This window comes from Asterias rubens, chromosome 2 (genome assembly GCF_902459465.1).
Source record: "Asterias rubens chromosome 2, eAstRub1.3, whole genome shotgun sequence".
NCBI classification, from domain to species: Eukaryota; Metazoa; Echinodermata; class Asteroidea; order Forcipulatida; family Asteriidae; genus Asterias; species Asterias rubens.
Window position 1 is genome coordinate 699255 of NC_047063.1, and position 23535 is coordinate 722789.

The 23535-nt window shown below is 37.2% G+C and overlaps 1 protein-coding gene across 1 annotated transcript in view; it reads right to left on the bottom strand.

The window, feature by feature from the left end:
* The window catches only part of LOC117307314 (plexin-A4-like), a 36947-nt gene that overhangs the window by 11565 nt on the left and 1847 nt on the right, over window positions 1-23535 (bottom strand). Inside the window, exons 2-20 of the mRNA XM_033792031.1 lie at window positions 19414-20632; window positions 18171-18282; window positions 17733-17821; window positions 14880-15008; window positions 14323-14438; window positions 13735-13867; window positions 13159-13312; window positions 12627-12726; window positions 11783-11900; window positions 11497-11631; window positions 10929-11024; window positions 9840-9948; window positions 9302-9483; window positions 7352-7506; window positions 7146-7263; window positions 6301-6437; window positions 5680-5844; window positions 4830-4965; window positions 81-317 (exon numbers count right to left, since the gene is read on the bottom strand). Of these exons, the coding sequence (XP_033647922.1) occupies window positions 81-317; window positions 4830-4965; window positions 5680-5844; window positions 6301-6437; window positions 7146-7263; window positions 7352-7506; window positions 9302-9483; window positions 9840-9948; window positions 10929-11024; window positions 11497-11631; window positions 11783-11900; window positions 12627-12726; window positions 13159-13312; window positions 13735-13867; window positions 14323-14438; window positions 14880-15008; window positions 17733-17821; window positions 18171-18282; window positions 19414-20571 (3579 nt within the window). The 5' untranslated portion in view covers window positions 20572-20632. The remainder of the gene's footprint in view (window positions 1-80; window positions 318-4829; window positions 4966-5679; window positions 5845-6300; window positions 6438-7145; window positions 7264-7351; window positions 7507-9301; window positions 9484-9839; window positions 9949-10928; window positions 11025-11496; window positions 11632-11782; window positions 11901-12626; window positions 12727-13158; window positions 13313-13734; window positions 13868-14322; window positions 14439-14879; window positions 15009-17732; window positions 17822-18170; window positions 18283-19413; window positions 20633-23535) is intronic.

The following is a 23535-nucleotide window of genomic DNA, read 5'->3' on the forward strand; positions in this document are numbered from 1 at the left end:
CCTATAAATACAAAGATGTTGTTATGTATTGGGAATATGAAATGTGATTAACAATCATTCAATGGTTGATAAATCCTCACCTTGATCGTCAATAACTCTCCATTCTTCTCAAACAAGCCGTTTTCAAACTCGTCATACTCTGGATCAGGAAAGAACTCCAAGTCAACGTCGTTGTCTTCTGACCATGTTAAGAGGTCACTCACACCGTCCATAATGAAGCCAAAAGTCACGTTAAGTCGAGATAAAGAGCTGCTTATGGCTGATGTTATATTCGGTGTGAAGCAACGCATGAACTCTGAGCCTTCCACAGCACAATTCTAGACAAAAATAATTCATAGTAGATGATTTTCTCTTTTGAATTGATTCGTTTCCTTTTGTATTCAGAAAGCAAACACAGAAGTTACTAAATCAGTATGTAGTTTTTATTGTTTGAATGACACACAGGAGTACCCGGCGTATGCGTCACATGACTTATATGCGGGTAACTCAAAATGAATGAATCGTGTCGTGATTCGTTCATTTGAGTGCATTGATGCATGTCAGTATAAAAGCAGCGTCCTTAGCAACAGAATCCAATTCAGGCCGCTGCTTACTCTGCTGTAGTGTTAGTGTCGCATTTCGGCAACAGCGTATTTTATATACGATATTAAGTTCCACATTATGGAACATATTATGTTTTCCTTTTTCTTCTGTTGGTTTTTTCAATTCTTTGTTGACAGGCATGCCGGACGCTGACGTCTGCTACAACTGCAGAATGCAAGGACACTGGTCCAGAGAGTGACCAATCCATATCGATTAGACCAAGACCTAGAGCCAGAGCTGCCCACTCACTTGGCTACACCACAGCAGCCCTAAGTCAGCATTAAAGAGGCAAACATGTTTGACAAGTTTGTATATGTATTTAGAGGTACGATGTGACTATTAATCATGTAAAACAACGTTCTTGAAATCTGATAAATTTATGGTCAAAGAAAGACATGCACAATTTTGGTACTAATTTTGTTCATCTCAATTGATCATGTCTGTGTTATAAATGGTTATAATATCTTGTTTATGCCGCCCCTTGGTCCTTCCGAATTAATCAGCGTTAAATGAGAAAGTTTTCGAAATAGTTTTTATCATGGAATTGTTTAATCTCAAACAATCGTAGAGAAAACAGAGCCCTCTTTCATTGCGGGTCCCTTATCAGTAGCTTATCAATCAACTGATAAGAAACGATTGATTCTAGATTTAAGCAGACTGAACAAATTCGTTCAGAAACCTCAAAATTGGAAAATAAGGTTGCTATTTCTTTCGCAAGTTTGTCTAATGTTCTATTAGTCGTAATATATTTCGACTAAAGTCTGGGTACCCTATTATATCGAAATTTCACCAACAGAAATCTTGATACCTGCATGCTGTTCTTGATCATATGATCTATGTTAATGTGTAAAAGCTGGCATTTTTATTTCCTTGGTGGCCATCCTCTGTTTTTGGCCGATTTTGTGATCTAGTTACTTAACTGGGATTTAGGAATGTAGTATATGAAAGGCCCGAAGGCATTTAAGAGGCAAACTTGTTTGACAAGTTTGTAGATTTATTTGAGGTACGATGTTATTATTAATCATGTAAGATAACGGTCTTGAAATCTGATAAATTTATGGTCAAAGAAAGACATGCACAAATTTGGTACTAATTTTGTTCATCTCTATAGATCATGTCTGTGATTCTGACTGGTTATATCTCGTTTTGGAAATGCCGCCCCTTGGTACTTCCGAATTAACACCAATAGTTTTTATCATGGAATTGGTTTCATCTCAAATAATCGTAGAGAAAACAGAGCCCTCTTTTATTGTGGGTCCCTTATCAGTAGCTTATCAAGCAACTGGTAAGAAACGATTGATTATAGAATTAAGCAGACTGAACAAATTCGTTCAGAAAGTTCAAACTAGATGATTGTAAAATAAGGTTGCAATTTCTTTTACAAGATTCTCTATAATTCGACTAAGTTTGGTTACTACCATATCGAAATTTCACCTAATGATGCAAAGTAATTTTTCATGGTTGTACCACCAGTAGTCTTATGCTGTTCTCGATCATATGATACATAAGAATGCGTAAAAGCTTACATTTTTATTTCCTTGGTGGCTATCCTCTATTCTTTGCCGATTTTGTGGTCTAGTTACTGAACTTGGATTAAGGAAGGTATTATATGAGTCGCCCGAATGGTTTACATGTAGAACAACAAAGAAATAAGTATTCCTTACTATAGGGTCTTCAGTTTTCAATGATTTAGTTTCGTGCTATACAAATAGATTGTACTCATCATGTTTTTCTTACTGTATAACCTTTAAGATAAGTTACTCTCAACCCTTTAGGTCAAACTTCCCAAAATGTCTTACTAAAGTAAGAAACAAATTTTCAACTAAGCTGTATTAGCCAAGACCCCTCGCAAATTAAATAGCACTTGTATAACTGTTGAAATCGTTTTCAATTATTTGAAAGAATTAAAAATTGATATAAAACTTTCGATTTAAAGCTAAATCGTCGCAGCTTATCTTGTTCACAAGAAAAACAGTGCCAAACTATTAAACCCTCGTAGCCTCTGCCATAAAATAGATTCACCATCGGTACCAAATATTATACACAACAACAGTCAACTCCACAATCTCCCAAGGCAAAATGAACCAATTTCTCTTGACCAGTATAAACAAAGTAGTTGACAAATTTGGGGGTCCGATTAGCCTTTTGTATCTTAGAATTGCGTGTTATGTTTCATTGGAATTGCCATCACTTTTTTAGACGTGAAATGACACAAATTTAGAGCCAGCCACATTTCTGAATTGCCAAAAAGAAATGGGCTATCCATTCTTTATCCCCATATCAAAAATGGACATCTTCAGAGATGGTTCAATAACAGTCAATTATGAGTGCTGATAATATTACTCTCCGGTTTGCATCCCAAAGTTATACCTTTCAAATGCAAAAATTACAAATGGGAGAAGATGTATTTGTGTCTACGGCACTCCCTCACCGTGCAAAACAGCAAGCTTGTGTACCTCAGATCAGAAAATAGTAACACTAAACTCGGATGCTTGTATTCTTACGAACCATTAAGAATAAGTATTGGAGTTACTATAACTTGAAAATAATTGTATAACATTACACTTTAATAACTAGTTTTATCTTCAAGAACGATACGTCATAAAGTTTTGATAATAGAGTGAAATTAAAATGTATCAGCTATGTACGATTATAGTTAATATAAAACTATAAATCCAAAAGAAATCAAGAGAATTTTCATAGGTACATAAAACACACTTTTACCCAATGCAATGATTAATTATATAGAATAATCGGTATAGTTATCAAAAGTTAAACAATCCGATACAGGAGGATTATAAGGAACCATAATATAAATTGTTTGGAATGAACTAGATGTTAGAGTAACAGGGTCGCGTTTTCCTTGACCTCTTAAAACCAAAGATAAACCGGATCGGGTTTAACTCAGTGCTGTCTGAACGCAAAGGGGTTTTATTTTTACGATCACCCCTTGCTGCTCGTAAAAGTTCAACCGGTTCGGGTCTAACTTAGTACGCTGTCTGAACATACCCTATAATGCGAAGTTTAATTTGAGAGAGATCCCGGTAGAAACCCGGAGGGCTTAAAGAGCCATGATTCAGATAAATCAAGAGAGTTGTCAAAGGATACAAAAGAACACTTTACACATGACATAGAAAACTTGATTTTATCATTATTAATATTATTATTATAATTATTATTATTAATTAATTAATTCATATGCAGTTTAACAACGGCCCACTCCCATGATTTAATAAATTCTGAAACTAAATAATGTTTTCAAGGTGTGTTTATTGTGTGTCCTACAATAAAGTGAAACTGTTTTTCATGCGTATGAGCGCAGCGAAGGAGCATGAAAAGACTAAACTGTGGACTAATTTTCAAATGAAAAGTCTCACCCCTGTGTTTTTGGCATGTTACAGTTACATAACACAAACTAATTATGTTCTTTCCAACTGTGATTTGCCATTTCTTTTTTTGTTCCATGTAGCGGTTTGTCAGTCTTAAAATAATAATTGTTGTAACTTTAATGACAATAATATTATTTACACAATAAGCGATGGTTGGTTTTTGAATCTAATCAAAATTTGTTGCTGCTCTTTTTAATGTTTTCTTTTTTTGTGCTCTTTTTAAAGGGAACATTGCCTGAGGTCGGGCGGGTTGGCCTTAGACGAGCGTTTGGGACCTGTTTGTTGTGGAATGCTTTGCGGTTGGTTGGATGTTTTGGGAGTGGAATATTGTGATAAGTAGCAGACGGTTTCAGGCGCTCTTCGGCAACCAACTCGAACGATCCGGGGCAACATGTTCCTTTAATGTTTTTCTGTCATATAAATTTGTTGCTTGTATGTTTTTACATTTGATATTTTATTCTTTTGTTGTAATTTAGTAATGTTTTTAATGACTATTTTTTTTAACTGTACATTTCAGCTTTTAGCTGCTGTATTGAAGTGTTTTTAAACCTTTATAATGTGTTACATAACCAAGCTTATATTTTAAAAACTAAACATATCTACCTTACAAAAACCCCAATAAGAACTTTTGAGATGCTCATATAGATAAAGCACTGTATTAACTTCTTATTGTCTTCACTGTTTGAGCTTTTTACCTCATTTACAAAGATGGAACTTAATGTTTTTATAAGATAAAAAATAAAATAAAAATAAGGTAGAGAAAAAACCTTTTACCACGGTTTGACAAAGTCAAGACCTCACGAAACAACCGGTGCTGTGATTTAAATATAATGACAATGTAGTGAGCTGGTAACTCACCTCCGCAAACTCAATATTGTTGGGTCCCTCACTGCTGACAGATCTCTTAGTGATTTGAGAAGCAACTGTAACAACAAGTGAAGCCATCTGGGCAGTGTCTAGATGAGTCCCTCTGACAACCATCTCCCGACCACCACTGGGTAATCATAAAAAAATCAAACTAGTTCAGTTCATGAGGATTAAAGAAATAAGGGTTACTAGGTGCTCCAGATACGCATTTAACAAATTTCTGAATTAAGTACATGAAAACTTTGACGCACTAGAACTCGATGGAAAGACTGTTGCAGTCGTCCGAAACGTCTCTGGAGCACCTTGGTTTCAAACGTTGATCTCGTCATGAGCTAAAGCCAATGTAAATTTTATCTCCAAATCAATTTGGTTGGGCATGACTCTGGCAGCCCTGTCTGTAACGGGTGTTGGTTGCTAATCTGATTAAGGCTGAGAATTCTTTTTTATAATTTCAATTTTAAAGACTTTACAGCTAAATCTAAAGTTGCACAAGAAAATACAGGCCCAATTTCATAAAGCCTGTATAAGCACAACAATTTTCTTAGCATGAAATTTCTTTCTTGATTAAAACAGGACAAGTTTCAATTTGTCGCATTTTTGTTGTTACTGGTATTCAGCTGTTGCTTGCTTATCCTGACAACAACTCGGAAATTTTGGGGGTATTCCTGTTTTTATCAAGGCAGACATTTCATGCTAAGCAAATGTGTGTGCTTACAGGCTTTATGAATCTGGGCCCTTGTTGTAAAGAACCAATAGCAGACTGTGGTCAAATGAGATATTGTTGAATTGTAAAAATCAAATAACAGTTTAGACTTGCTCAAATTTTCTGAGATGTACTCACGAATATATACTGGTGGTTGGACTGACTTCAGTAATGACAGGGTTGTTGCTGAAAGTGTACACTTTGCTTGTTTTGTTTGATCCATCAAAAGACATCTTGAGAACTTCTGTCTGCCCAACAGACCCCTCAGAGCTTGTGCAGACTGCTTCAGTCTCTGTTACTGGGCTGTAAAGTTATGAAGCAGAAGGCAGGTCAACAGGGAAGTAATTTTTCAAACAACTGTTTATATATTATATAGCGCATGCATCTAAATTTAGGAGATTCAAGGTGCTTGAACAGACAAATTTTAAGACAGGGTTTGAATTTGTTCAAAATTTAGACCAATTTAGAGCACCTAGTCAGCTGCCACTGCCAAAAACACAGGGGCAAACCCCTTTTCTAACATGCATACATATCAGCATTTGTATGATAAGAGTGTGACTGGGTTCTTTTACGGGCATTACAAGACACACAGGGCCAATGGTTTACGGCTCATCATCCAAAGGACAAAGTAACAATGGTTAAGTGTCCTGCTTGAGGAAGCAAGTGTCAAGACCAGGACTCGAACCCACACTGCTGAGTTTGGTGCTCTCATCTACGACTATCTTTAAATGTTCTATTTAGTACAACGCTTTCACTTGCCTTGTTATAATGCAAGCTTTATCACCAATGAATGCCTGAATATCCCGTCCTGTATTTAGAGCCATTCCGTTGATTGTTATACGAGTCCCACCAGCTGCTGGTCCAAAACGAGGACTGAAACTTGTAATAGATGGAACCTGGCAGGAAAATCAGAACCAGTAAAACAATTGTAGTTTAGGCCTACTTATTATCAACCAGACCAGATAAGTTATTTCCTGATCTTGTCTTAAAATCAATTTATCTTTGGGTCATTGTTGTGGTACTGGAATAAGTTATTGACAGCAATTTCAAGAAACAAATAAAGAACTGCGACGTGCAGTCCTAAACAATATCACACCTAAAGTCAAGGACCTTTTCATAAAGGTTTAGTTTTGAGAAGCGATACTGAAATGTACAAATGTTCTTTAAATGCAATGTAATTGAATTCATTTGACGTCATTCTCCTGAGGGTGATCAGATCACTGATCGAAACGTTGATCTGTTTACCCACTGGTTCTTTTCAAAAACACCCCATCTCATCATAGATAAAGTTTATAAACTCTGTAAACCTCAATTGATTGTATTCCCATCATGACAGCAAACCAGAAAGTGAACTTTCCCTACATCTTATGCAAAATTGAATTATTTTCTAACTAAGTGTAAATTTCTTGTTTCTTGTTGTTCAATTGTTATTTCAATATCAATAGGGACAATGCCAACATAGGGCTAGATAGCTCAGTTGGTAGAGCGCCGGCACGTTAATTCAGAGGTGGTTGGTTTAAATCCCACTCCAGTCAATTCTTTGTTCAACCCTAAAATCAATTGTTATTTATCATTACTGTAGACTCCATTGTAATCAAACTTACCCTATATTCAAAGCTAACATTTCCTTTGCTTTCCTGTAGTGTTGTCCCATCACCTCCCCTGACTGTCAGAGACATCGGCACCACACTTTTAACTCGCGATTGAGTTAGGCAACTTACACTGTGAAATAAGGTCAGATAAAATTCAAATTATACTTCTTACAAGCTCAAGGAAATTTGATAGGGCCCATTTGAGGTATACTTCTTACCTGTGGCCTATTTCATAATAGGCTTCCAGTCCATCCAGATGGCATTCTTGGTCTCCAATCATCACATTCACTACAGTATGGAACCCTGTGCCAATATCTGTACCCATTACAGATACTATGGTGTTACCTTCTATTGGTCCACTCAATGGATACACCTAAACAATACAAAAAATGTCAAGTCAAGATGTCATTACATTTAACACTTACAAAATTTATAACCATGCAACTAAATAAATCGGTAGTTCATTGATCTACAATTGAAATCGTGACCATGTAAAGGCGACACTTGGTCAAAGAAATGAAAATGAAAATTCTGTTCCAAGGGCTAACCTATGTACACATGGTGTAGGCTGTAACACATTTTCAGTCAATTTTTAAACAACTTTTCTGATTTTTCCAATGGAAAAACAAAGTCGTCAAAAAAAAAACCCAGAATAATATCATGCTTCAAGCCTCAACCTTTAGCTTCAGAGGGGAAAGGCCACTTGGCCTCAAAAGTTCAAAAAAGAAAGGGGCACCAAGGCCAACTGAAAAGGCACCAAGGTCATTTTCAAACCTTTATTTGTTGATGACTGTTATACTTTCCACTGATTTCAAGATAGTGGTCAACTTTCCAACCCATATTTATTTCATTGTCACTGTTTACATGCTGTGCAACTGAAATTGAATAAAAGTTTCAAAATATTTGTTGCTGAATTATTTACAGTTTTTTTTGCAGCACTCGCATTGCAAACTATTACCCCAGTAATTAACTTACCCCCATTTTACCCCCCCCCCCTCCCCTTATTCATCGACTTAATTGAACTCCTCTCTGCTCATCTGAAAACAAATCATTGCTCCAGAACAAAGAATTGTTGAAAAAATCATACAGAAAAAATATTAAGAAAATGAAGAAAAAGATAAATTAGTCTCTGGCTCACCACCAACTCTGCGAGACAATCGAGCCCCACCCACCCCACGCCAACACCCACCAACAACCCGGAGGCGCAACAAAATCCGATGATTTGGAAAAATAAACCTTAAAATTTAATATAAACAACTTGTTTTTTTTTTGGTTTTTTTTAATAAATATGATTATGAAAATTAAAAACGAACCCCCACCCCCTTTAGCTCAAAATAATTGGCCTAGCCTACAATTCCACGCTTGTTTTATGTTTTGTGTACACACACATGTGTTTGGCAATGAAAAAGAAAGTCGCAAGGCAGGCAGATCACTGGTAGTGGTGGGTCACAAACATTAATCCAGTACAAGCCTTGGACACCAGCGAAATAGCCAGGGGAAAAACATAGACTGTATCCTGGCCCCTGCCGCGCGCCTCCCCGGCACCATCACCAACAAATACAAATCTCAATGGACAAAATCAGTGCGAAAATGCGTAATTTAGTGTAGGGACTTGTAGCGAGTTTATACATTGGAGTAGTCTGGTGCTGCCTTTTTAGTAGTAAACAGCTCAACTACGTTTGATATGGTTACCATGCCACGTTCTCGACACACTTTTTATTGCACAGAAGCAGCATTGTGAAAACTAGTGTGCGGGATCGTACGTTCCGAAACAATTTACCTTCATAATTAAATGGGTCTGACCTCACAATATTAACAAAAAATAACACTTCCGAATAAATAATGTTATGGAATAAATGGAAAAGGGCACGGCCAAGTGGCCGTAAGGTACGTGAATTTTAAAAGGGCTTCACGGCAATTCGCTGGGGCATCGCGGCAATGGCCGCTGGTGGTCGCTGTAGAGGTCGAGGCCTGATGCTTAACATTTAATTTATTCAATATTCATTCACCTCTTGAAGTATTAGAAAAAGGAAGTTGACTTTAAGAATAAACTAAGGTTCCTAAAGGTTTCATCTTAGTACAAAGTGGTGACATTACAATCACTCCCTTATTACAAACCCTGAACTCCAAATCAATAATCACTAACTGTATCTGATAAATCTACTCACCCCTTGGAGGACTGGATCAGGGCAGTTGGCGTTATTATTGTGGGTAACCCACTCTCCTTCCGCTGTTGTACAAGACTCTCTTAGTTCACACATAGCATTACACCAAACACACTCCAGCTCTGGCCTGGCAGTAACACACCGACTACAATCTGGCTTCAATGCTCCACACTTGTAAAGTGTTGCTGGAGCAAAAACAAAAACTCAAATTGCCCTTTGCATGTCATCTTTATAAATCGTAAAAAGTCAAAATATGCTTTAGAAAAGTTACCATTGTCTTAATTTAGAGTGCTGGAGGGAAAGCGTCTCATGATCAAAAAAATTTTATCTCATGATTTTTAGGTTTTTCACAATTAATGCTAGATGGCATTACAAAACAAAACAACAACAATCAACAGAGAACTCAGTCAGCAACATCCCCCCTTGAGGGATCCTAGCTACTGTATGGTAGGGTCTTTACTAAGGGTAACATTCTATAAGTTGGACTTGTTTGTAATGGAAGTGCCACTCTCCCCATCCCACATCCTTGACTCAAACTCACCATTATTGTTGAATAAGTCATCTAGAATGTGAGGGTTATTACTGGTGTCTGTCCATTCAATGGTCAGTTTCACAATCAGCTCTGCTTCATCAGTGGAAGTGTAGGTATACTGTGGAGTACAAATGGGTTGATATCAAACAAAGTTCAACACAGTTTTTGGCTTTCGTTTGGCAAAAAGTTGGTTATTAACCCTTTAGCCCGCATAACGCCCGGAGGCGCCCTGCGTATGACCACGCATATCGCCCACACGCGCCCGCGCAGTTTGACATGGTGTAATTTGAGTTATACACATGCGATTATAACGCAGCAAACAGCTGTAGATAGAGCGCGATCTCAAGATGACAACAGTCTAAAAATAGCACTTGGTCCACATAAGAAAAACTGATGTAAGGTTCAAAGGACGAAAGTCATTTCACAATCAAACAACGCATGTATGAGTGGATGCTTTTTCTCTGTGTGGAGCCGTACGGTTTCTCTGTGTAGCCGGACCGCATAGGGGATGTACCACGTACTACGCGCGCATGTACACAGTAATGGCAGTCTTTGCTTGTTTCGCGTCAAACTTTCTGGTGTTTTTACACACGGAATACCGCGATTTGAAAGAATTTTACAAAAGATTTTAGGTACAGAAGGTATCTGTTGATAATAGAGGCATTCATTTTCATTTCTCAAGGTATGTCGTGATTATTTTCAACCACTATTTGTAGCTTTGTTTTTCTGGCGGAAGACAGTAAAGTTGAGAAAACTTGTGTGCACAACTTTCCACGTAAACAAACCTTCACTTGATACGCAAACAATGTTTTCAATTTTTTGTTGCTCTCTCTTATGTTTCCAACCTGAAAGCTTGGATTTTGTGAGACAAACAAAGCAACTGTGACAATCATCCAAAAGATAATTTCATCCTCTACAAAATAAACTCAACTTGTAACACAAGAAAATAATCACACCGACAGTTATCCTACGTTTTTTGGATAGGGCTGGAAATCGATTGAATTTTACTAAACACTAAGGAGCGTGTGACATTATGTTTAATGTTGCGTGCGTGCTAAAAGGTTAACTTCAAGAAAATTAACAGTGTAATAAACTTACAGCTTTCATGTCACACATGATGGTATCATCATTACGCTGAGCAGTTGTACTCTGATGTATTCCCTCGATATCAAAGCTACATTCAAAGCTAGAAGTCTAAGAGATGAAGAAATAAATGGAAAGTTAGGTTAGTCAGAGGGAATTACAAAATTTTGTTCAAACAAGGAGTAAACATGTATTTTTTTTTCCCAGACGAAAAGGCATGACTAATTTTTAGAAAGAGGAAGAATCACACTTTAATTCATTAATACTAATTTCAAAAAAATTCTTATCAGGTTATTTGTTTTCATTTTATTTAGTTGCACAACATTTGTATCCTAGCAGAGCCTTTCTCAAAGACTAAAATACAACACAAGACACATTTTAATGTTAAAACAGGTATACAAGTGTAACAAGAGCTGTCAGGTTATTTGTTTGCAACCTCTGGATTAATGTTCAACAGCGCTCTGCCAACTGAGATATATTATATATAGGTCATTAATCATGCCTTGGGCTGTCATTCATTATTCCTGTGATTAAATTAATCACATTTTATGCAGAAGTTTATTTTGATTGACTGATAACTAACCTGGGTCTGATCAGGTAGATTTGTAGTCATGACTTGTAAACTTCTTTCAATTCCATTGGGAAGAAGGACTTTAGTATTCTGAGCCAGCAGCTGAGGGCAGGAATCCGGACCCTTGGGTGAAGACAAAGCTGGATTCTAAAGAATTAACATCAAATCATAAATTACATCTTCAAGTGTTTCAAAACACAAAAGGATGTGTTTTTTTATCTTTCTAGGAAACACTTGCCACTTTAATTTGTTCAACTGTTAAATATCGTTATTTAAAAAAAGTTATGCAGTGTCTTACGTTTTGCCCAGTAATGATGATTTCATTGTCTCCAGAGCAAGAGGTATTCTCATGAGTGCATCTATTCTCAAACACACACCAGTCACAGGCCCATCGACTACCAACACAAGATACACAACTACAACAAACACAAAAACAAAACAACAAAATAATACAATGGAAGAAATTGCTGCACCAGAGAAATAGTACAAAACAAAACACAAAAAGAAATTTCATTATTTTATATAATTAAAGTAAAGTTAAGCAAAGAAAACTCTAAAGTGAAAAACCAAAACATACAAGTGAAGTGAAGCAAAGAAAAGTGTAAATTAAAAACTCAAAAGAAATTTCAAACTTAATGTGAAGTGAGGAAAAGAAAACTCTAAATTAAAGACACTGAACATTATTGGTGATTGTCAAAGACCAGTCTTCTCACTTGGTGTATCTCAACATATGCATAAAATAACAAACCTGTGAATATTTGAACTCAATTGGTCGTCAAAGTTGCGAGATAGTTATGGGAAAAAAACACCTGTGTCACATGAAGTAGTGTACTTTCAGATGCTTGATTTCGAGGCCTCAAAAACAAATTCTGAGGTCTCAAAATCAAATTCATGGAAAATTACTTCTTTCTCGAAAAATCATGTTACTTCAGAGGGAGCCGTTTCTCACAATGTTTTATTGCTCATTATCAAGTTTTTATGCTAACAATTATTTTGAGTAACTACCAATAGTGTCCACTGCCTTTAAAACCAAAAAGCAATTTCAAACTTAGAGTGAAGTGAAGCAAAGAAAATTCCAAATTAAAAAACAAAAGAGAAATTTCAAACATGAAGTAAAGAAGAGCAAAAAACAAATCACTTACGAAGTATGAGTGGAGCATTCATAGAAGTAGAAACTTGTATCCACAAAACTGACTGATGTTTCACTGGAATGGATGCTTAGTGTAACCTGAACAGCATCATCTGGAAAATGCAACATTCATAAACATTTCAGATTTTAAAAAGGTGTTTGATTATTTTATTTGAACAAACTAACAATAATACAAATGAAAACAAAAAATTACATGTTTTTTGTTTATGTTTGACTTACCTTCTTGTTGAATTAATCAACATTCCCAAAAGTGCATTTTTATTTGATTAAAAATAAAAGATCAAAAATATGTAAATGCAAAAAAAAAAAAATCTGACATTACAACCATAGCAAAGTATTTCTCAAAGACTAAAAATAACAACACAACAGACATAAACATTGTATGCTGGTGCAACAGAAGCACTCCAGTAGAAACAGATGAAAGAGAGAGACTGCAGAATGCACACAGAAAAATCAAGAGATCAACATAGAAAACAAACAACAAACAGCAACAACAAACAGCACTAGTTTAGTGCTTGACTTACCTCCTTGTTGAATTGGTGGTATCCTATTACCAGGTGGGGAGACACATCTAAGATCCTCATTAGTCTTTGTAGCTTGAGATACGTAGGATCCAAACCAACACTCATATGTCATGTTGGTCAGTAAGTCTGGTAACTGCTCTACACTCACAGTAATCTAGTAAATGTACAATTTGGTTAATATAACAAACTAACTAGAACAAACAATTTAATACAGAACAAATGATATGGAAGTTATGATATGGAAGTTGTGTATGGACTTCCTTGTATTTTTTTCCTGTCTTTCACTGTAGAGTATCAAAACGTTCCAGATTGGGAAACTTTACATCCAAAGACAACGAAAACATCACATTCCTTGACAAAAAGACTGCCATATCAATCAAAAAAAAATTGATTGAAGTGACAAAAATAATGGTCAAGACCTTAATAACTTCCAATAACTATTCATATTTCTTTCAGCTACAATTTTATGGACTTTTCGTTCTTCTCCACTGAGGCAACGAGAATAGTGGAAAAGAAACAAGTGGGCATGAAAATACAAATGAGAGAAATATTTTCCTTTCTCAAGTTGACTCTTACCTGTTGTTCAGTGACAGTGATTGGTAGATTGTTATAAGGATCCACATTGGTTATCTCAATACACTGTGCAGTATTGTAGGCTAACCATCGGGTAGACACATCAGGCATGTTGCATTCTGAATACAGGGTGCATCTATATAAATAAAAGTTTCACACATAATCATCAAGAAACAGCTCACACTTGAAAAAATCCAACCCGGGCTCTGCTGATGAACTAACACAAGTTTCAGGCGGCACTCCAGAGTTGCGCCAAACCCAATTCTGAATAAAGAACATGAAAAGTTTGACATCTGAAACAGTTGGGAGCGAACTAAAAATCGAAAGATCGACTGTTGCAGTCATTCTGAACGACTCTGGAGTGCCTAGGTTTCAGAGCTCGAGCTGTCATGAGCCGAGCCAATGTTGTGTTAAGTTCGCCTTTCTAAACCAACTTTTTGGGTAAACCTAGAGTGGCTCCTAATCTATTGTCAACTGTCTGAAACGGGTTTGTTTAAAGTATTTTTATTTCATTTATTTTATTCTAGTTTGTAATTAGTTGCTTTCCTCTAAAGTTCTCAACATCATAATCAGCCAAGATACAATACATACTGTCTTTGCAGAGTACACCAGCCACAGTATGGGTCTCCATCCATCCCTGCATCCGTACCAATACACGTCTCACACGTTGTATACTGACCACAGTTCTCAACATGCATCTTCAAAAACTACATGGTGCAATTAAAAACATAATTCTACATTATAATTTAATGAGAATGTTGAGCTTCATGAATTGTCAGTTGCCTAAATTTGTAAAATCTATATTCAAATCAAGAATAAATTTGACAGTGCTCTAAACTTTAACTCAATTTGATGTCAAACCATCATCGATTTTACTTAAAGATCTCATTGTACCCTTTTTTCAGAGAGTAAATATAAAAATGCATCTCCTTAAAGTGTTTCCCTGGCGGAAGCTCTCAGGTTGTATCATCTGGCAGCTAACGGTTGACGCAGTGGCAAGCCATACAAAATAGGGAGATCGCCAACATTTTAATAAATAGCTCAGTTGCTAGAGGACCGTCACAATAATCCTGAGGTCGTTTGTTCAAATCCTGCCCTTGTAAAATTTGTCTTTGTTCAAACCCAAATAAGTAATCTTGTTTTTGTACCTTTTGTTCAGTGAGTATGTACATCTCTCTTGTTGCATCATTAATCTTGACATCTTTAAGAACTGATCCAGTAATATCAAGGTGTACTCTTTCATACAGTCTGGCTGAGGTCTTGCTTTGGATGTGAACCTGTAACACAGACAGATACAAATATGCCTATCAGATATCTGGGTATATCTAAAACAAAACAAAATAAGAATAGAGGAACCAATGTCCAAATTCATGGTTCTGGGCAATTCTGTGGTCAGTCGCATTACACTTTTCTGTGTCATTTCTTGATCTTGGTGCTGGTAGTTCTATGTGAGATATTCTGTCCACTAAGTTTATAGACTGATTTGTACTTGACACCCAAGGCTTTGAGGTGATGATATTAGAAATGTTGAGGGCTTTGTGCTCTGGATGTTGCTTTGTAAAAAGCGGTCAGTCGCATTACACAAAAAGGACATGGTAAAAAATACACTTGTCTCAATTAAAAAGTTTCCTCAAACTAAAAAACTTGCAAAGGTTTTACTACATTTAGCACACATCTCTTATACATTAGTATCCAACAGGATACTTATAAATAGTCAGCAACTTGAACTTTTAGGTATACAAGGCAAAACCATGGTTAGTCGCATTACGGTTAGTCGCATTAGAGTTTGTCCGGTCACTTAAGCCAAGTCACAGCAACAAGTTGATCGTAGAATTGGTCCTTGGCACTGTCGTCGGATGAGTTTGTTGGAGCATAGGCAACGATGACTGAGAGTTGACCATGACGATGTTGTAGCCTGGCATATAGGAGACGATCAGAAATCGCCTGCCATTTGGTGATAGTTATGTTTAGGGGTGGCCGTATAAAAAGACCTACCCCGTTTGTCTTTGTAGAACCGCCTGAGTACAGGAATGTGGCCTCCTTGGACTGGTTAGAATTACTACCAACCAGTCTGGCTTCGGTGACACCTAGTATGGATATGTTATAAGATTCCATCTGGTGGACAATAGCTGTTTGATATCCACATCCATTTAGGGTCAAGACATTCCAGGTTGCGACGCGGATGGATTTACGCAAGTCAGGCTTGGGCGTCATTGCTTTGGGCTTTGTCGAGGAAGCACCTTCCCGGAGGCTTTGAGTGCCTCCCGTCATGGATGCAGGATTCCTGCGGCTTCGGCATCTGACGCTGTGTGGAGCAGGGGCTTTAACCCTGGTGCTGTAATTTTTGTTCATAGGAGAATCAGTTGCCCCTGGGTGGCCACAGGATGGAGAAGTTGCGGCAAACTCTGCCTCCTTGGGACAGGGGAGACGAGAGCACCCTTCCACGTCAGTCCCCTAGTCGCAAGACTAAGGTTGACTGGGTTCACAACGAGAAGGTGTGGATAGGGTTTGGATGTGAGAGGCTATAAGATCCAGGGAGGACTTATGTCGAAAACTGCCTCCTTTTCGCCAAGGCTATGATCCACCCGTTAAGTCAGGTGAGTTACGCATCACACCCCTTAGAACCCCAACGAAATCATCGGCACAACACAACTCCCCTCGATAGCCTCTCTAATCCTTCGCCGGCAGCGTGCCCTCTTCAGCCACATTGTGCGCCTGGATGATAACACCCCAGCCAAGGCACTCAACATCATAAATGCCTGGAAGGGTCGACCCCCAGCCACCGGCTGGACGAGGCCCAGAGGTCGCCCAAGAAGACCCTGGATTGCTCAACTAGGTCGACCGAGCGAGGTAGAGGCTATCTGGAACCAAGCTGTTCAACATGGACATAGGAGGTCAGCGCGACGGACCAATGCTGTCTTTGCGGCTGATTGATTGATTGATTGATTAAGCCAAGCCCAATGGAGCCCAAACTGAGTTCTTATTTGGCAAAATTGGGTTCATTCCTTATCAACAAAATAAATAATTTAATTTCACTTGTTTTTACTAAAAAACATAGAAACAAGGCTGCAATGTGTATTTTTAGAGAAGCAAATTAACATTTTTCAGAAATATTATTATTTCCCATTTTACTGACCAACGCTGGTGTCAGAGTTGTGCATTTAACATAATTTGTTAAATGGCTTGCCGAGTATGTAAGCTTGGCTTATTGTTTAAAAGTGGTCTGTGAATTTAAAATGCCGGCCTTGTTGGTTATCAAAGGTTCCTCAATGCAACTAACAATTTGTTTTGTGACGTAAAAGGGTATTACAACACAAAAAACCCTTGATCACCCATCTCCTTGACTTTACCTGGCATACATTTCACTGCATGTTACGCCACACACCACTAACAATTCATTGCTACCCTTGCATTGTTACCCCGATTTGTAAGGCAGCATTTTGCATTAATCTTGTTTCTTCTTTCTCAAGGAAAATGGCGGCAAGAGGACATCAACTTTTAACATTTGTTTGCTTTTTGGGGAGATTTGTCTGTGCTCCTCTTGAAATCCTTGTGTTTCAACATAACATTCTACTAGGCTGACCTAGGCAGTGGTACTTCCACAATTTGTGGAGAGTAAATTATTTCAATGCCATTACTTCACTTTTCTACTCCAAATTCTCAAAAATATTGCTTTCATTCTGGATTTTAAAAAGTTGTACATGCTGCTCATCACAACTACTAAAGTTTTGCTAGAAGAACCTTTGTGGGGGAAATATTTAACTTTGAAAAAATCACCTTAATGTGCTCACTTTTTAGGGTCCGCTCACAGCTTGTGCAAACATGAGCCGAATTTACACAAAATTGTACAGAATGTGTACAAATAGTTAATGTCCGTTTCCTTACATATGTTAGCTATAACTTTGAAGTGGAAAGAAAGATGTGACACAAATTTGATTTTTTTGTGTCATGTTCATGTTTGCTTGGATTGCCCTTCTGCTTAATAGTCAAAAAAATCTTACCTTTAAAAGTTCCCCATTGGAGTTAGTTCCAATGATAGCTACAGTGTGGTTCATCTCAGTAGTTGTAATGATGGATGACATCAGAGTGTCTGTAAATAAATACACACAAAATATCAGAGTATTACAAGCAACATTTTATCATCATTTAGTGATGAATTATATCATCTCGGCATGTTTTATTTAGATATAATGTGGAATATTATTATTTTTATTGTTAAATAGTCAAGTAATTTGATAGGATTTGAAAATTAGCTTTTAAATGTGTGTAAATTTCCTAAAGGCAAAGGTTTATTTTATATACAAACTCCAACACCGCATTGGGTGCTGTTACATGTACCATTATCATACATCTATATGTTGGGTTTGAACCATCAGCAACAGGATGACACAGATATGGACTAACCTATAAATAAGAGAATTGAAAGTTGTTTCTAATACCTGATAGTTCCAGCACAGCAATGGATGATGCTACATCAATGCCTTTAGCATACTTGTATACTACTTGGTTGGTCCCTTCAAAAGGATGGCACAGAAACATATCTGGATTAACCTAGACATGAAAAAGATCATTGATTAGCTTCCATCCAAAGACTAAACTTGCTTCCAAACATTAATTTACTAAATGGCCGTGTTGTGTACTTATTTATCAAGCCAAGGGACTTCCAGAAAAAAATTCAACAAACAGAGCTTTATTAATTTATCTAGACATAAATAACTAATAAAATAAAGTGATTATGTTTTTACATGTGTTAAAGAATAACAAAATAAACCAATGCATTGGTTATTTTTGTATTGCAATGATAATTTTACACTGCAGGTACAATGGTCATTTACTCATTGAAGGAATCCCAATAGTCTACTTGGAAACCACTCTCAACAAACAACTTGGTAAACTTTCTTTTTCTGTGAATAATTGTCTATTAATACATGTGTTATTTATTTGGTAGACCACAAGATACTTTTACTCACAGGAATGTTTTTTTTTATCAATTTGACATGGAAAGTAAAATCACAAAACATTGTTTTTGTAAACGTACGACCATGACAACCATGAATACACAGCGACTATATCAGAATTTCTATTCAACGAAAGATAAAAAACATTGGCTTTTATTTTTCAAACTTTGAAGCTCTGAATATCTCAAAATAAAGTAGATGGTGGCAAAATAATTGGCAACAGCTTTTTTTTGGCATTGCATTGGAAAGGGGAACTACTGCCTGTTCTAGCAATGTATGACACTTGAGGGTGCTTTCATCAAATTGCTTTGATAATGCACTGAAAACACAAACTGTTTCGCAGGCAGTTTCAGGCATTCCAGAGAGTATTAGGGTGGGCGGTTGCGGGCCGACTGGGGAATAAAGGATAAACTTAATTTAGAATTAGCTTTAAAAAAGTGGATAGATAAGTCAATTGTAAATTTCCTGGTTTAGAGACATGTCAAACAAATAATCACATTCTTGTTATATATCGTTACCTATTTATGAACATTGTAGGATCACTTTAAAATGTATCATTTAAAGTCATCTTTCTGGACTATAATTTGTTTTAGAAAAGGGTAATTTGAATTCTTTGTATGGCTGTAAACCTTTGCAAGGCTTCACTAAAGGTATCTTTGATTTCCCTCATCTTACATATAATGTGCAATAACTTGGGATCCAACCTTAGTGGCCATATACTCACTGGTAATGATGGACAGAAGAATCCTTCCAAGTACTTCACTAAGTAGTCATCTCCATCTTGGATACATCCCCTGACTGCTTCCTTGAAGGCATCTAAAATATCACTCATCTTATACACACACAATGCTGACTGATCAATAGGTACATCACTAGTCCCATCAGCTCCTTCATTCTTAGCAAACACAGCATACAACACCATGTCCTCAGCATTCAAACCTAATGATACAGCAAGATCCTGACCTGCTGGGCCAATATGAGCAGCTTGTACCAAACTGTACACACTACCATCTGATCCTTGGCATTGTAGGGTGATTTCTGTGTAAGAGTCAAATGTTAGACTGGTCTGACAGACTCTGTTCATTTTAGAAACAAAGACATTGGAACCAAAATCCTCCTTTTGAGAAGTGATGAAGTATGTGAATCCATCATATGAGAAACCAGCAACATATGCAATATCGATTGGAGTGTTAGTACGATGAAATGTAACAGATGAAGAAAACGCTGTGCCTGCTGGAGATATCAACAACCCGTCTGTACTAAGGATTCTTCTGCCGACTGGTGGGATATCTCTATACCCAACCTCAGCAGTAAAAGTCACAGCTACATACAACCAGTCTCCTCCATCTGGACCTGGTCCCATTGGTCCATCAGTTCCTGGTGCAATCAAACTTACAGTAGACAACTCTCCAAAACCAGCAACATCAGGGTCTGGTTGAAACAACACATCAGTCAAATCATCTGGATTCCTGAACTGACACTTTCCTCCATTCTCACTTCCACATGTAATCAACCGATTCTGATTATCTAATATCAGGATTTTATTGTAGTTGGTGAATGTATCACACCTATCCTCTCCTAGTTCTTGACATGTACTAACATTCTGTAGCAGATTCAATGAACTATCCAGTCTGTATAAGTAGTTGACAGCTCCAACATACACAGCTCCATCAGGACCAGATAGAGTGAAATGATTGAATTTAGCATTGTGGTTACCTGATGGATCATTGAGAGGTCTAGGAGGATGAGGATTACTGAATGAAGCAATGTGATAAGATGACAGATCTCCTTGCCATTCAGCTGATACAACACTACTTAATAATCCCAGCAGGATCAAACATACAGCCAACAAGATGGTTACATGGCTTCTCGGGCACTCCATACTCGGCCTCAATTAAATTCTTCCTCAGTAGGATTTAAGCTGAATGTGTATAGATCTCTAGCTGCAACAATGAAAAGGACAAAAACATAGATTTAAACCTATAAAATACCTACACAAAAATACCCTATGTTCTTTGTTTTGATAATAAGTCCTTTCATAAATCTCTCAACAATTACAAAATAGTCACAAACTTCAATTGAATTGTGCTTGTTCTATTAAAATTAAAAAAGAGGTTTAGCAGCAGCCTCTGATTTTTTAGGATACTTCAAAGCAATACCATAGGGCACTTTATGTTCAGGCAGATAGGAGGAATATTTGGGCTCGGGAAACTGTGCCTTTGACAACACAAGCATGGAATTTGGCAAACAGTCAGAGTATGTAATGAGAAAGATCATTATTTGACAAAAAAGTTGAGTACATGTAGCAAGTAATATTTTCAAAGTTTTAAAATGGCTGCCATAGCTGTTTAATGTTTATTATACCTAATTCAAAGCACAAAATGGGGCTCATCGTCTGTGAAAAAAAACACCTCATTTTAGGTTGAGGAATGGGGCATCAAAGACCGGATGCACAGCAGAATATTGATTATAGTCCCAGACCAAAAACAGTTATAGGCCCTATTTCATCAAATTTCTGTCTAGTTTGCACTCACCTCAGTTGAATTGAATCGTTGATTTAACAACTTTCCATTAACACAGTTCCCTACACTTGCATGTAGTTAGTTTCATAGATCAACAACAATAAACGAAAAATTGACAATAGGCTCGGTTATGATAATATTTTTCCCTAAACCTGGGCAACTTGCCTACAGGAGCCCACAAGTATTCAGTTTTCCCTACACATGCTTCACCGACCACCATGACAGACTTGTTGTTCAAGTTCATTGTTCACTTGTGGTTTTCACTAGGTGAACAGTATGTGGTACATGATGGGAACCAAAAATGGACTCCCTAGCAGTGAATAACAAATGCAACCAGTCAGCGGCGTAACTAGACATTTTCATTTGGTGGGGCAAGTGGGGGCAAAGATTAAATGTGGGGGGGGGGGGGGCAAAGAAGTTCAAGATTATTATTAAATATGTAACTGATATATAGTTGATACACACCAATGCAGTTCTAAAACAGTCTACATAGTCAGCAGGTAACAAAAGATTGGGAAAACTACAAAATCTTAGAGAACTTGTCATTTTGTATAAGATAAAACTTTTCGACTGTATAAAAGGATTAAATTACCAACTGTGATCACCAAGTACCAATTTAGAGTTGTACACGGCATTCTCAAATAGGCTCTGTGGGTGTATAAATACCCAAAACATAATGTTAGGCCAAGTAAAAATTGAAAAATAGAAATGTTTAGCGTCCCCGCCCGCTTCCTTTTTAAAGGCCCCCGTTTTTGTTTTTTTTTTAGTTTTTTTTTATTTCATGCACATTTTTTTTTTTTGAAAAAGGGTAATTTTAAATGATCTCAGAAAAATCTTAATCTCTTGTCTGAATGTCTTGACCAAACTGTTTCATTAATGTTTTGTGTATTTCAGCAGCAGAAAAAAAAAAATTGATATTTGACATTCATGGCGGCCATCTTGAAATAAAAAATAAAAATAATAATAAAAACTTTCAATTTATATAGCGCCTAATAACTAACACTTAATTCTCTAAGCGCTTTACATTAGTGCCCTGGTCATAGGGCCAATAACATCCCTTTTTAATGTTTCTCAGCTCCCTTGGGAGTATACAACCTGGGCAACAGTTTATATTGCTCCAAAGGCTTTTTCATTCACAATATCAACCTCTACCCTCGCAGGTACCCATTTATTACCCTGGGTGAAGAGAAGCAATTATAGTAAAGTATCTTGCTCAAGGACACAAGTGTCACGACCGGGATTCGAACCCACACTCCGGTGAAAACGCACCAGAACTTGAATTCGATGCTCTTAACCACTCGGCCATGACACTCTAAAGCCCCTCCTCCAAAGCCCCTCCTCCTTCCCTTTTTTGAGAAACCCAGACACTAAACATGTTTCTTATTTTTACTTGGCCTAAAAAAATACAGGATTGAAGTTGTGGGTGTTTAATAATCACATTTTAGTTATGAAACGGATATTTAAAATAGGCCTCTCAATTGCACCGCTTGCTTCAAAGGAGAAGAAATGGTCTAAGCAACCTTTATCGCTGGCCATTTTGCTATAGTACATTTTTCTGTAGTGCATCTGACCATGGAGGTAGACATTTCTACCTCCATGATCCGACTAAGTTGTGTTAATGGAGCTATTGGTCTGCGTTCAGATCATCACGTATTTAACAGAACATTGTCACATCCTGCACTCTCTATGTAACCGCAAAACCATAACAAACATTAACCACCAATACGATCGTGCGCGTGTTTCCATGCATTTTTCATGTTATAGTCCACATAGGGCCTACTGATATGAATAAAAGTTTTCCTTTTTACGGCAGCATTTTATGCAGCCTTAAACGATTTATATATTAGGCCTATAAGAATATACTTTTCTCTGATTTAAAATGGGGGGGGGCAAGAGGGGGGCAAGGGTTCTGAGCGGGGGGGGGGGCACCGGCCCCCCCTGCCCCCCTCTGACATTAGAGTAACTAACAAAAACTTGTGACAACCCGTTTTACAAAATATGTACATTCCTTGTTATCTTTGAACTTGAAATTGAGCATTAATTGTAAAGTTAATTTCACAGTCCCCGCAATGACTTTAAGGGAAGGTACACGTTTGGTAATTACTCAAAACAAACATTGACTTAAAAACTGACTTGGCAACAAGCATTGGAGAGCTGTTGATCATATAAAACATTGTGAGAAACGGCTCCCTCTGAAGTAGCACAGATTTTGAGAAAGAGGTAATTTCTCACTAAAATAATAAAAGACTTCTAGCTAGAAGTCTTTTATTCCTATCTGAAAGCACACAAATTCGTCCAACGAGGGTGTTTTTTCTTTCACCATT